Below are 14,960 nucleotides of genomic sequence, written 5' to 3'. Positions count from 1 at the left end.
GCAAACTCCAACCCCCAGAGAAGCAGGTGGAGTTCTCACCACGGTCTGGATCCTCAGACACCCTGATGGGGGCTGGGGGCAGCCAAAGTACCATCCAGAATCTCCTCACACCCTTCCCCAACCTACCCAAGGTAATACCACATAAAGCTGAAGTTCCCCTCAGAATACGCCTCCATAAAGTATACAAACGACTCACTTCATTCTTATTATAAATTTACCTTCTAGGAGGCTCCATTCAGCCTGGAATTACACCCGAAGAACAGCAGGGGTAACTGCTACAACCTCAAGCTGTGTTCCTACTACAGATCTTTAAAGCATGTGATCATCTCAAAGTGTAGAAGACAAAGGCTCTATCATGATGTTTCAATCAACATAAGCTAAAGCACAACTTTTACTTCTACTGTTCATTGTTCTATTATAAGGGATACTCTTGAATAAATGTTCAAAAAAATAGACTTCTAAAAATAGGCATTATGCAAGGGGGGGGGGTATAATTTTACCCTGATCCACCACCTTTTCCTCCTCTAACATTTGAAAATGGGACTACTTCCTAAAGATTTAATTACAAGTTAACATTTAATGCCTCAAAGTAGAAACTTGAAAAGTTACTTTAAAGAGCCAGATCATTATGTTTCTTTTTGCAAGATAATAAAAAAATTCTTAGTCAGCTAAGAATCTGCAAATAATTGCATTTGTGGCTATCACTTATTAGCCAGTGAGCTCTCCACAACACCTCGGAATTATAGAAAAGTGGGTACCCAATGCCTCCTGAAAAGAAAATTAACTTTCTAAGATGTACTAAATTTAGGACTTAAAACAGACATGTTTTGCCCTGATGGTATTCTGTTTAGTTACTTTCAGTAATTTTTTTAAAAAATAGAAACTGAGCACTGCCTGAATATATCAATGATCCTAAAACACTGTAATATTGTTAGAGAAAGGTTCTTTTATGGCCATCTCATATCACAATTCCTAAGGAGCCAAGAATTATACTTTGTAAAGTGAGTATTACATTCTTTTTGCTTGAAACCATCCGAAATCCCATATTAGCTGTAACAAAAAAAGGACCTTTTTTGCATATTTTAGTCACTTTTCCTAAATTTGAATTTTCTAAGCCAATGAACTATTTCTTAACAATTAAAATTATTTTGCTTTTAAAACATTTTTGAACTTCCATAATTCTAGTTTCTTTTCTATCATCTTTATCATAAGAATTTACTTGAAACATATAAGTAAGTCTATAGGTAATAAAAATAATGCAAGAAAAATAATTCAGTGATCGACTCTTAATAATCTCTTCCTTTTGTCACACCCAAGACTTTATTAAGAAAAGCTTAGTATGGAAGCATAATTCTGAAGTTTTCCCCTACAATTTTATTCAAGAAAGGGTCATCAACCTAGTACACCTACGGTCAAATTAATAAAATATTTACAGTCTGGGGAAACATTTCCATTGTAACCACTCCATTTAAAATTCTGGTAACTGGTAACAGCAGAGGCAAATGCATTTAGACTGTAGTTCAACTTCCTAAAACAAACATACAACATACTACATGTCTGTGTGAAGCATAAACATTAACATTTTATGTCCATGTGTGCACATATAATATACACACATATATTTACCTTTAAGATTCTATCAATGAACAATCACAGAACTCCTCAGAATATATGAAAATGAAGCAAATGACAAGGAAAACACCTTCCTACCTGGTAGATATCAGAAAGACTGCTGCTTCCAGAATCACTGGTGATGCTACATCCTGAGTGGCTGGAGGAGACGTGAGTCACCTGTGGGTGGAGACTGTCAGTGAGGTGTAGCTTTGTGAAATCTGCAGGAAGCTGGGGAAGGATCAGGAGAAACTAAGTTACAACTGGAACCAACAACTCCAAGAAGGCATCTACAAATTGTGTTACACTCTACTCCACACCAGGAAAGGTCCTTCATTTTTTAAATTCGCCATGAATAAATACTGTCCTATTTACCAAAAATCACAAAATAAATTTGTAAAGTTTATGGGCATTCAATGAGCCTTAAATCATACTAAATTCAATGCTTAAATAGGTGGGTTTGGCGGTTAAGGTTAACCTGGTGAGCACTGAATCCAATGAGCTACAACTTTCAAATCATACACCAAGGAGCAAATTAGTCTCCTACTATTTGTTAGCCAGCAAAATGCAACTTTGTGGCGAGAGACAGCTCAAATAAGAAAACAGATTTGAGGTTCATGTATGCCCAAATGATGTTTAAAGGTTAAAAAGATGAGCATCTTAGAACAGACACAGTGTACTGTTATACAAGTAACTACACAGGCACTACGGAGAAAACAGGAAAGTGTGCTCTCGGAGGACGCGGAGTCGAGAAGATTATGAACAGCATTTACCTATCACAGACACATAGGTACTACTTGGTCACGTTTAAACTCCAAATAAAAATTGCGTCTATTGAACAGATTCCCTCAGCAAGTGCTCCTATCACCCCCCATACAGCAGAGAAAATGCACTGAAAAAGGAAACATTCACCCAGTCAACAAATATTTACTGAGCCCTCTTCCTCTTACTGTGTGCTAGTTAGTGAATGAGATGCTAGGAAAACGCTGCCCTTAAAATCTTACACTCGTAAGTTATTAGCAATTCTTTTGAATTCAAAAAGGGCACCATGTATCTGTAGCATCACACTTAGACACTACTGGCCAATAATAAACCTGACATTTCAAAATATATGCTAACTGACACCCTGCACGCTGATAATATCTTTCTTTCCTGCTGGCACATTGATCCTATTTGGCTGTTGAAGAATAAAGAATAAAGACTAACTGTTAAAATCAAACTTAAGTAAGACCTTGCCTTGGCAATATTCCCTTCTCTCCTGTGACCCTCATCCCTCCTCCCCTTCCAAAACCAAGATGCCACTTCACAGTTTAGAATAAGTCCCACAGGGGAGCTGATGCAGGCTCCTGACACCCACAACCATTCAGACCTGACTCAATAAACAGATTATGACACTTAATAGTACTTAACACACGGATGGACTTGGAAGGCATTGTGCTAAGTGAAATCAGTCAGACAGAGAAGGACAAATGCAGTATGACATCCCCTACATGTGGAATCTAAAAAAGTATAACAAACTAGTGAATACAACAAAAAAGAAGCAGACACACAGACATAGAGAACAACTAGTAAACTAGTGGTTACCAGTGGGGGATAGAGGAGAGGGAGGTACAAACTACTGGGTATGGGATAGGCTCAAGGATGTATTGTACAATGTGGGGAATATAGCCTATATTTTGTAATAATTGTAAATGGAAAGCAACCTTTAAATCGCATAAGAAATAAAAAAAAATTAAATTAAAAAAATTTAAAAAGTAAAATTATACCCCTTCAGAAAAAAAAACATTTAATATAGTCTGCATAGAAATAATATTTTTAACATGATGGGAGACACAAAGAAAAAATTTAAACATAAATTTATTAGGGGGCATATAAACAGATGCTAAATAAACAGATAAAAAGACATATGTTGGACAAGCTCAGAGAAGTGAGATGTTTATTCAAATGTGTGAAATCATTGCAAGAACGATGTCTATCTCACTAGGAATGTTTTTTTAACTGATAACTGAAGATGTTCTGAAATAGATAAAACTGGGAAAATAACAATTTCCCTGCAAGGAATAGATAGGTGAAAACCCCCAAATTTGAGAATTTATATATTTGATTCACAATGTAGAAGAGCGAAGTATTTGCAGGATTTCCTCAGGAACAGTTTGAAGACAAAAGTTTGCCAAGCTGTATTTTACTTGTAGCTGAGTGATACACATCAGATATTAAAACAATGTGCTCAAAGCCAGGATAAACACCCTTCCTCATCTTGGCTACGTTTCGTTTAATGCAGTCACTCCCCACAAAAGGCAACTGAAGAACCAAGACTCAGAAGCTCAGCGACTTTAAAAGGCATCAGTCGATACATGCAACTACAGAACAATAAACTGATTTCTATTGATTGTCTTTTCTAGAGATGACTCAGGCCGACATGTGCCACATAGTGTGATTTTTAAAAATTAACTTGAAAATGTCAAATGAAGATGTATCCATCTGATGAATGTTTACTCACCAGACAGTTATTTACTCAAGTCTCGCAGGACACTGTCCATCAGCTGGTCGTCTTTCCTGACTAAACGCACTGTGGGGAAAGCACAGGAGCCTTCGAGCTCTAAAGCTCTAAACAGATTGTGTAGTGTGAACAGACACTGCACAATCTATTCATTCATCTACGCTCACTTAGACCCACAAAGAGCGGAATTATGTGGCTTTGTCAGGCTAAGAACCAGAAAGTCTGTGTGTAAAGCGAAAAGAAGAAACACTTTCATTCGTAAGAATTCAATTCTACTTTATAAATACTTATTAAGTATCTGCTATGTCAGACACTCTGTCAGGGACAGGAAATATCAAGGTGAATAAGACACCCCCAATTCCAAATGTAAATTCTACTACCCAAAAAGTCATTGTACTAGGTGTCATGCACAATAGAAAAATAAGTCAAACATTGTTTGTTTGTTTTTGGCCACGGTGCACAGCTTGCAGGATCTTAAGCTCCCGGACCAGGGATCGAACCCCGGTCCCCTGCAGTGGAAGCGTGGAGTCCTAACCACTGGACCGCCAGGGAACTCCCTCAAACATAGGTTTTTAAACATGGCTTTTTATCTCCCCACCACCACTTGTGTTCTTTGCAGACAATGAAATGATGTTAAAGTTAATGCATATAAAATTCAGTATTAGCTAAATAGCTCTTTGTATGAGAACAGACGCCATGCTTGAGAAAGCTTCGCATTTTTCCCCATAGATGGGGATGAGAATCCCATGATTAAACGCTATCAACAGGCCACGTCGGCCACGGTCATGGAACGGGAGGGGTGTGGAGCTTGTCTGCCGCGAGAGAAGAGAGCCTGAAACACACGGGTACGGCCCAGCCTCACACTCTACAGACTGGAGACCTGAGCCCAGGCCTAAGGGAAGCAGCTCTTTCAGAGGGAAAGGAACCAGCCGGGAACTGGGAGTCAGGGTGCAAACACAGGCACAGGCACCGCGTTCAACCTCAGGGCAAAAGGGTAACGCGGAACGCTGGGAGCCAGCAACTCACTGTCTGAGCAAAACATACCAAAGCAGGGGGCCACACGCCAAGGACAAAAGACTCACTTGTCCCAGCGTTTCTACGCTTGATCCAGGGCCCTTTTAAATTACTATCACTATGCTGTTTAATCAGATTTCAGATTAAATGGAGCTGGGAATTATCTTGCGGCTCTAGCCACCACTTATAACAGAAATTCTGCTCAACAATAAGAAAATTTTTTGAAGCTGGGGCTATACGCAATAGTTACCTGAATAAAATTAAATAATAATTAAATAAATTAAAGGGGAAATTAATATATTTTATACATTTTGATCTTAACGCCAATATATTCAATATTTAACAGCAATTCATTACAAACACAATTCAAGGAAATCTCTTATATTTTTCTTTTTGTCATTTAAATGCTTTTATTTTCATATTTGATTGTATGAATATATTACCGCTCACATTTTTCCTGGATCAAGCAATCTATATTCCTACAAATAGGGCACTTGTGAACCACAATTGTAATAAACTAGTGTCAGGCAAATGACTGAATCACAGTTTCACCAGAAACACTATTAATTACATAAGAAACAACAATGGTAATACGTAGTTAAATCAGATTCTTAAATGCGTAAAGTAAGCATAAACAATATTAATCACAGTTTTGTAAAATCTGGGTATCATTTAAATGATGGCTTGTTTTGTTTTCTGTTTTGGGAGAAACAGGGGTGCTCTAACAATTAGCTTTAAGTAAGAAGTACTAGAGAAGACTTAAGGCTCATATATGAACAGGCATTTGATAGCCTTTGGTTTATTAATTAATCTAATGATTGGCATTTATAAAAGTACCAGCTAATAAATGAACTCTGTTTTGAACATAAATTCAGTGAGTAAGGATGCCTTGAGACCTCTGACACCGCTAAATAAATACTTTGCTGAACTGGTAAAATTCCTCAAAGTGGTGCTAACATAGTAGAGACTAGGGCATTTCCTTTCTTCCCCTTCCTTCTCTCCCCCAAAAAACTTCTTAAGTTTATGTTTTCCAGCTCTACAAGAAAGGGCTGGTGTATCACTGGTTACGTAATGGAAACATAGTAGAGTTGTATGTTCCATGATACATTAGCGTCATAGGACTGCTGAGAAACCCAACAGCTCAAAACTAAACAGAACAAAAAAACACTGCCACCCTCAGCTGAAATTTATCTCACTAAAAATTTCCCAACTAACCCCAGAATCACTTTTATTTCAAGCGATAGCTACAACAGAACACACAAGGTTTGGGGTAATGGTTACAATCTATCCAATCGTCCCTGGCAGTTCACCTTGAGTAACAACAGTCCTAAGGTAAATTAAGTATCACGCTTAGTGACTGAACACCGGCGTCATGCTAGGATGCAACACTAAGAATTGACCCAAATGAGTGCTGTTTTCCCCAGATCACCCCTGGAGTTTTCTGAGCACTTTCCATGCTCATATTTTCAGGCTCTGAGGGGAGGAGCTGATATATCCCTGGACACATTTCCCATTTTTTCCTGAGGTGTCAGTGAAAATACAGTCTCCTACATTTTCCATTCATTCATCATTTACTGAAAACCTGTGTTGTGAGGACTGAGTGAATGATTGGGTATAAAGCACTCAGAGGAGAGCCTGGCACCCAGAACCAGACAGAAGGGTGTCGGCCGTAAACTACCACGTGCAGACTCGAGGAGGACACAGGGTCCCCCAGCTCTGGACTCCTGCAGCTGGAGTCTAGCCCGGATGCCAGCAGGGACTGAGCTGCTCTCAGAAGGGGCCTTGGGGGCCAGTCATCACCCAGCTCCAAACACTGTTCCTTCACCCACGGCAGGACTAAGGCTGTACTTTAAAAGCAAGTCATATTTTCTCTCTGTGTACACACACACACACACACACACACACACAGCTTTTCTTTTACTAAAACTGATCTTTTCTACTACGACGAGTTCCGACACGCTCTGACCTATTTCTACATACAGCTTGCATAGGCAAGAATATTATTTGGTAGCTCACTTTAAAGATCACTTTATACTAGGGTCAACTTTTATTTCTCTACCCCATAATATTTCTTTAGGAACACTAGAAAAAGTAAGCATTTGGACTCTTGAATATTATTCATCAGAAATCATATTTACTTCTCTCATATCCCATCAAGACGTGCTCAAGACCCAGGACTCATCCTTGAAATAATACTTCATCCATCAGTATTCCACAAAGCAAAGAGAAAGATTTCTGCACAGTATACAATTTCTTTTGTTTGTAAATATACATAAAGGCAAGAAACAAAGCTTTCCCCAAAGGGTCATGAGATAATAATTTAATAAACTGATAGATTTAATAATATTTCTCGTCAAAATACATGTAGACAGTTTAAAATGTTGGTATGACTATGCTTTAAAGGAACAGTTCAACAAAAATTTGCTTTATATTTACTGGAGAAACCTGCCAAAAGATTAGCAATTTGTACAAACTTAATATTCTCCCAGCTTCCTGGCAGGCTCAAAAGACATGTCTCATTTTACATATCAAGTTAGCTTCTGTTCAACTTCCTGCTAAGTTAAGCAACCCTGAGCAAGTTGATTAACTTCTGTGCACCTTAGTTTCCTCTGTAAAATGAATATAACATTGTCCAGTGACTAAATGAAATAACTTGTAGAATCCACCTGCAGCTGTCTCTCTCCCTTTCCATTCCCTCTGCCATTTTTTCCGTCTTAGGTCAGATAGTTTCCAAATTCAATGGGGGGGAAAAAAAAAACTAACTTATTTTTGACACTCTCATACCTAACACCACCATTACAGTACTTTACTTATATATATTTCTCCCCAAAGTCTACATATTATATTTTATTTTTAAAAGATTTTTTGATGTGGCCCATTCTTAAAGTCTTTACTGAATTTGTTACAATACTGCTTCCGTTTCAGGTTTGGGTTTTTCGGCCCCGAGGCATGTGGCATCTTAGCTCCCCGACCAGGGATGGAACCCTGCATTGGAAGGGGAAGCCTCAACCACTGGACAGGCAGGCAAGTCCCTACCTCTTACATTTTAAATAAATCATATATTTATATGGAAGAGCTCACTGCTTAGACTACTGTACCAAAGTTTGCAAAATAAATAACCTCATTGTCATGGTAGGCTTACGGTCCAATTGCCGTCTTTTATAAACATTCAAATTTTCATAGCTGAGAATTCTCGCAAAGTGGTAGCGCCTTGGGGAATTTGTGCTTCTGTGTGAATAGCCTCGTTACGTTTGACTGCAAAAGCCTCCACAACAGTCGTGCATGTATTTGGCCAGGACACAAGCTGCGGCCGTTTGAACAAACGCCTCTTGCGGGGAGGGGAGTGAGTGCTGCAAGTGCGGTCATGCTTTGTTCCGAAAGTTCCTTGCTACTTTCCTACCTTAAAATAATGTTTTGGAGCGAGGCGTAACAGAGAGGATTGGATGTTAAGATATAGTTTGTATACATTAAAATGTCACCTTTCTGTCCAAACATAAACCTTTATACGTTAGAAATAGCTCCTGAAATGTGGTGGTGACCCAGCCCTCTCCCCAGGGCAGAAAGGCTACCCACGTGTTTCTTAGGGTTGGTAACCTATGGATGAATCATAAGCTTCCTTGGCTACAGTTGCATGAATTACAATCTAAAATTTAATCCCTACATTTATGAAATAAGGATAAACGGAACACAAACAGAACAACTCGGACCCCTGTTGAGGAAAATAAATAAGCAAAACTAGTAAATTGACTGAAAGGCTGTCAGTCACATGATTGATGTTTTCAAGCAAATACTTTTAAGAAGCCTTTTCTATCGGACATTCATAGCAAGCATTGAATAGGAAACTTGTGTGAACTTCACTTCAAAACAGAAAAGTGGAATCCTTTAGTATGAGGAGAAAGTGTATGATCTAAGTACCATCTATTCCAAAATGTAAGGCTGTGCAAGGCAACGGTAATTATCACCTGTGCACCAGTTTCTATGAGAAGGCAACAGTAAGATCACCTGCGCACCAGTCCTGTTCTTACAAGAATCTCAGGAAGTAGGTTATTATTATGACTATTTTAGATAAGAGGAACTAAGACACAGAAAAGTTAAGCGATTTGCACCAAGATTACACAGTGAAAAGGTGGCAGAGAGAGATTCCCGGCTGCCTGGCCCTCTACTGAATACACTTAAGCGTTGAACTTTACAGTATTTGACTTATTGGTTGACTTGAAAACTCTCATGAATACTGATGAAACTCTGAAATGTCTGCTTATATCAATTTATTAATGTAGTTTCTTGTACAAATTTCAAAATCATATAGAAAAACAGTCATTTAAAACAATTTCTCACTCTTTCATAAAACAAATTTATTAAAACTTTACATCTGCATCTCCAATATCAACGATTTTGACATCACACTGCCACTTTTTGAGTCATCCAATAGAGTTTTCATTCCTTCTAAATTGTTTGAGATACACCACTTTTTGCATCTCTTTGTGATATACTGTGCAACATTAGTGAGGTTGATTTTTCATTTGTCTTGTAGGTTCTTTACAAAATCATTTACTATTTATAAGCTAACCTTTAAAATGTTATGGTAATAACCAGTATTTGCAATTCTGAGATCACATATCCAAGAATCATTATTAAATCTGTGTAAAACAGAAAACTTCTTTAACTCCCTTATCCCATGTTCCACCATATGACCCTTACGACATTCCAAGCTAGCATTGTTTGAGGTCATTCCTGCCTTATGTTCCTTACTGAAGAGTACTTTTTTGTTTAAAAAAAAAAAAAAGGTAAAATGAATGGAGAGAGAACCTCATAATGTAAGAGACAAAAGCAACTCCTTCTCTGGTAGTTAACTCTTGCAGAATGAAATCTTGCCTGATATATTATACAATACCCCTAATATCTGAAATCAGAGAAAAAGTATGTGGGTGCAGGCACACACACAAATAAGCTAGTCAACTAATTTCATCACCTTAAAGAAAGACACCTGGCACAGTGAGAATAGTTCTATACTAAATATCAGAACCACTAAAAGTTTGTCCTCTGAAAGACAGCTGTAGTTTTTCAAAATGAAAATGTTTATCTGGGACCTAAAATAAAACAAACTATATAATCCTCCACAGAAATACCGAGGTAGTTAATTAACATGTATGTATCACCAAAGGAAATGTCCTGTTGTCTGTTAAAAAACACAGTTTTATGATGGTTTTCAAGTGACAGCCACTCCATTCTCACTCCAAACACACACACACACACACACACACACCCATATAATCCCTTTTCCTTTTCAGTTTATTTGCAGCTATCAATAACCAGTGATCTGAAAAGCACACCTTTCTCTGAGGAATTTCAAAAAAAATGTCTAGATCACTTAGTCCAAGATATTTTCAATAAAATACACGGCAAATTTTGGCACTGAGTCAGGTAACTGAAAAGTCACCTTCTTGGTAGCACTTCACCTACAGAAGTCCTAACCCTATGTGCATATTCTCCTCATGTTAGGAATAATTCCATTATCTGGGGCACATGTGCTACTTAATGAGCAACGTGAATATTTGACGCCTGTTTGTTCTAATACTTATAAAGAGCCCAGATACTGCACTTAATGGACGAAGAAACAGAAGCTCAAACAGCTCAAGCGGCCTGTCCAAAGCTCCCAGGTACATGGCTCTAAAATCTATACCCATTTCCCTCTGCATCTGGACTCTAGAAACTTGTTATTTGGGGCCATATTCTAACCCAACTGTGACACCCATCTTCTCCCTTATTTAAACAGGAAATATCCTAAGAAACTTTAATAGCACCATAGCTTCATTGTCTCATACAAAAACCAACCCAATAAATACATTTTTTAGCAAAATTGGTGATTATCCATATAGCAATACTGATCATATTCTACAGTTACTAAAACTTGAGTTCTCGTGTTTTCCAGGACCACGTGGGATCGGTGCTCTGGAAGTGGAGACCCCTGGAGATGGAGGGGAGCCGCTCGCGATACGAGAAGGCAGTTTCTAGGACCAATTAGACAACAACCCTGATGAGCTCCAGAGGGACTGTGGGCAGTTATCCCAGCTGTAAAAATGCTCAAGGGAGCGTGGAGTCAGGGAAACGAGCGTTTAAAGCCAAGGAGAAAAGATTCCTATGGGATCCATGGATGATCTTAAGCTGCCTTCTTTTTGAACAAAAATAAATAGTTGGTTTGGCAAGAAAGCCTCGCTCAGAGTTAAAGACATTACCCTACAAGTAACATTTAACTCTTTAAAAAGAAGTTATAAAAGCCACGTGACATCCAAATGCAAGTGCACTTAGGTCTCTCTACAATAAAATGCCAAAAAATGGCTGAGACTGGTGAGCTGTTCACCAATGTCCTCCTCTTCCAGGGAGTACAGCTGGATTGCATTTCCCAACTTCCCTTGCAGTCACATAGGTGCCCATACAACTGACTTCACGCCTTCAGGGTATGAACAAACAGAAGTGATGGATGCTGTGCCCACACCCTCCTTATATGCATCTTCTACAGACCCCGCCGAGACCTTCCCCTTGCATCAAGAGTCTCTGTCGGAAGACAACAGAAGCTTTGCGCCGAAGGTTAGACAACTGAGCCATAAAGTGGAGGGGCCTGGATCCCTGGATCCCTGCTTAGAGGAAAACTGTCCACTAGGTGATCCAGAGTACTTGCTTCCGATCTTATGCAAAAGAGAATAAACTTCTATTGTACTTGAACCATTGTATTTTGCTTGGTTTGATACAATGGCTAGCATTATCTTAACTCATACCAATACAAATATGATGATACTTTTTTTGTGACCTGTCTGCAAAAAATCTTCCACGGTGAAATTCTCAACTCCTTAAGGAGAAGCTAGGGCTCTGATGACACCCTGACCTCATAGTGCTGTGTGCAATTTGGATAAAATCAACAGTAGAGCTCCTGTAGTCAGTCAGACACGTTTATTAAAAACCCACTTTATGCCACTATGCCAGGCGCTGCTCCCAGTTTTCTAAGACAGCAGCAAGTAAGATAAACTCCCTGCTCTCACGGATCTTACGACTAGCGGGCAAGATAAATAATAAAAGATTAACGAAGAAAGCTGTCAAATAGGGATAAGTGCTGCATTCAGCAAAGATTAAAAGAGACTGATGTGACAGAAGGGTGACTGGGGGGACTTCCCTGGTGGTCCAGGGGCAAAGAATCCGCCTTAGAATGCAGGGGACACGGGTTCGATCCCTGGTCAGGGAACTAAGATCCCACATGCCGCGGGGCAACTAAGCCCGCGTGCCACAACTACTGAGCTCGAGTGCCTCCACTAGAGCCCGCGTGCCGCAAACTACAGAGCCCACGCGCTCTGGAATCCGCGCGCCACATCTACAGAGCCCACGCGCCCTAGAGCCTGCGCACCACAACTAGAGAGAGAAAACCTGCATGCCACAACTAGAGAGATGCCCGCGCACCACAACGAAGAGCCCACGCGCCACAACGAAAGATCCCACACGCCTCCACAAAGATCCCGTGTGCTGCAGCTAAGATCCAATGCAGCCAAAAATAAATAAAATAAGTAATAAATAAATCTTTAAAAATAAAAAAAGGGATAGCCAAGAAAGACTGAAGATGTGACAATGTGATGAGAAAACTGGTTTTTATATTCTCAGTTATTTCCTAAAGGGACAGTTCTAATCATACCACTTTATTAGATATATATACCATTTTACTAGGTATATATATATATATATATATATATATACGCACACATACACCTTATAGATCTATATCTTATACACATAGACATACACACAAGTATATATACATACATACCTTATCTATTAACACATACTTATATTTCATATATTTATAAAGTATATGTTATATTTATATTTGTCTTTGTGTAAAATTGAGAGAAGTCCAGTATATCCCTAAGCCAAAGGAACCCAATTACTAAACATTTTATGAAAAATTATTGGGCTCTTTATGCAACTTCAAAATGAAATCAACTAAGTATCATAGTACCTTAGGAATCAAAGACAGTATAAAATAGATTCGGATTTGTTCACTGCCCTATGAGTCGGAGAGCACTTAGTCAAATTTCAAGATGCAAAATATTACACAATGGGAATATAAGGCTTCCAAAATAATTATTTGTCCTCCAAAAGTACCGCTTGATAGGTTCAAGGGAAAATTAAGTCTAGAAGCCACCTACTCTGTCAATTGATTTTGAGTACAGTACTCAAAAATTTATTGACTAGACTGATTGCTCAGGAAAAAAACACTTCTATTGAAACGTAAGCTATACTCTTTTGAAAAATAGGAATTCATGAAACTTTTATTTCCCTAGGAAGAAATTTCGATGTACTCAAAAACCCTGATTCCAGAGAATCCTTTAATTCCTAGCATTTGTGTGCAGGTGTAGGAAGTTGGGGGTTGGGAGGGAAGACCATCAAGCATAAGAACATGTCACACAGAGATAAGTAATTTGAAAATTAATAAAGCAGGACATGGGATACAGAGGGTAGGAGGTCTCACTGCTAAGGTGTCCTCTGAGCAAAGACCTCAGTGGAGTGAAAGCCTGCACCCTGCAGGTACACATGGGGAAACAGGTGTCCCGCGTACAAGGCCATCAAGGGCACAAGCCAAAGGCACGGTGGCCTTGGCGTGTTTTAGGAACAGCTAGGAAGTCAGCATCAGCCCTGAGAAGACCAGAGGGAATTAGAGCAGAGAGAGACTCCCCGGTGAAATCACGTGGGAAAGCTGTGGGACCGATGTTGGATCTCATCCTGAGCGGGATGGAAAGATCGGGGGTTCTTAGCACCCACAATACATTCGTCACGAATTTAAAACATTTTCCTAAAATGGTTAATGCAGATATATATTACCTTTTGGAGAAATATTCAATAGCAATTCCACATAACTTGAATAAAAGATGTTTATTACAACTTGTACCAAGAGGCCACTGACAAACAAGGACCTCGTAGCCCATCTTACTTGATGTCCCATGGGCAGTGACTCAACTGTGAAGCCATGTCTGTTCTAAGTCATGGTTTCTGGGTACACTGGCTATACAACTTTATTTACTGAAAAATCCCACCCTGTTCCTCTTATATCTGTGTGAGACACACACACACACACACACACACACACACACACACGAGACTACCTAGATTTCAAATGACACCTCAGATTCTACCGTTAATGGTTCCATTTCTAGATTTCACTCAAACACAACCACAACTGCCGCTTTTCCAGTGATGAGTATTACAACTTAGCTAGACAATAATCTTTAAATCAAAAAATAATTATACGTTATCCCTCTTCAGTTACTCACACAAAACAGTGGGCATTAATTTTATGTGTCTAGAATATCAGCTTTTCCTTTTACTTCAGTGATAAACATATTCATTTTGGCATTTATTTCCAAGGACTTCAGTGATAAGACATCTAATTTAACATCTATTTTCAAGGGCTTTGTGTGTCAACCCAGGCACACCAGATAATTTCATTGCTTTAGCTCTGTCTAGAGGGCACTGGGGGAGAATTAACTGAACATTTGTGGTGCATTACTCATTGCCCAGGGCCATCAAAAATATATCCTGCATAAACTGCATAAAGGCTAATAGATTTTTCTTTTCCTCCGTCTTTCCTTTTTTGCTTGCTTGCTTGTTTGTTTAGACTGGTAAACCTCAGACACCATATCACCTGGTGAAGAGTCTGAATGACCAGGACACAGTTGAGCGTGTGTGACCTCCTAAGGCGACTCCTTTTTAATACCCTCACTTCCGTCAATGTGCCAGCACTTCTCGTGACCTTCTCGTCATCGCCAAGGATTTATTTACATAATCAATGGAGCAA

The 14,960-nt window shown here is 39.1% G+C and overlaps 1 protein-coding gene across 15 annotated transcripts in view; it reads right to left on the bottom strand.

Moving 5' to 3' along the window:
• The window catches only part of RAPGEF2 (Rap guanine nucleotide exchange factor 2), a 248,786-nt gene that overhangs the window by 54,400 nt on the left and 179,426 nt on the right, over positions 1-14,960 (bottom strand). For all 15 annotated transcript variants that reach the window (XM_059922344.1, XM_059922353.1, XM_059922347.1 and 12 more), the window contains one exon: positions 1,711-1,842. In XM_059922344.1, coding sequence (XP_059778327.1) covers positions 1,711-1,842 — 132 coding nt within the window. The remainder of the gene's footprint in view (positions 1-1,710; positions 1,843-14,960) is intronic.

This window comes from Balaenoptera ricei, chromosome 5 (assembly GCF_028023285.1).
Source record: "Balaenoptera ricei isolate mBalRic1 chromosome 5, mBalRic1.hap2, whole genome shotgun sequence".
NCBI classification, from domain to species: domain Eukaryota; kingdom Metazoa; phylum Chordata; class Mammalia; order Artiodactyla; family Balaenopteridae; genus Balaenoptera; species Balaenoptera ricei.
The sequence above is the reverse complement of the archived record's forward strand: the minus strand, read 5'-3'. Positions and strand labels throughout refer to the sequence as shown.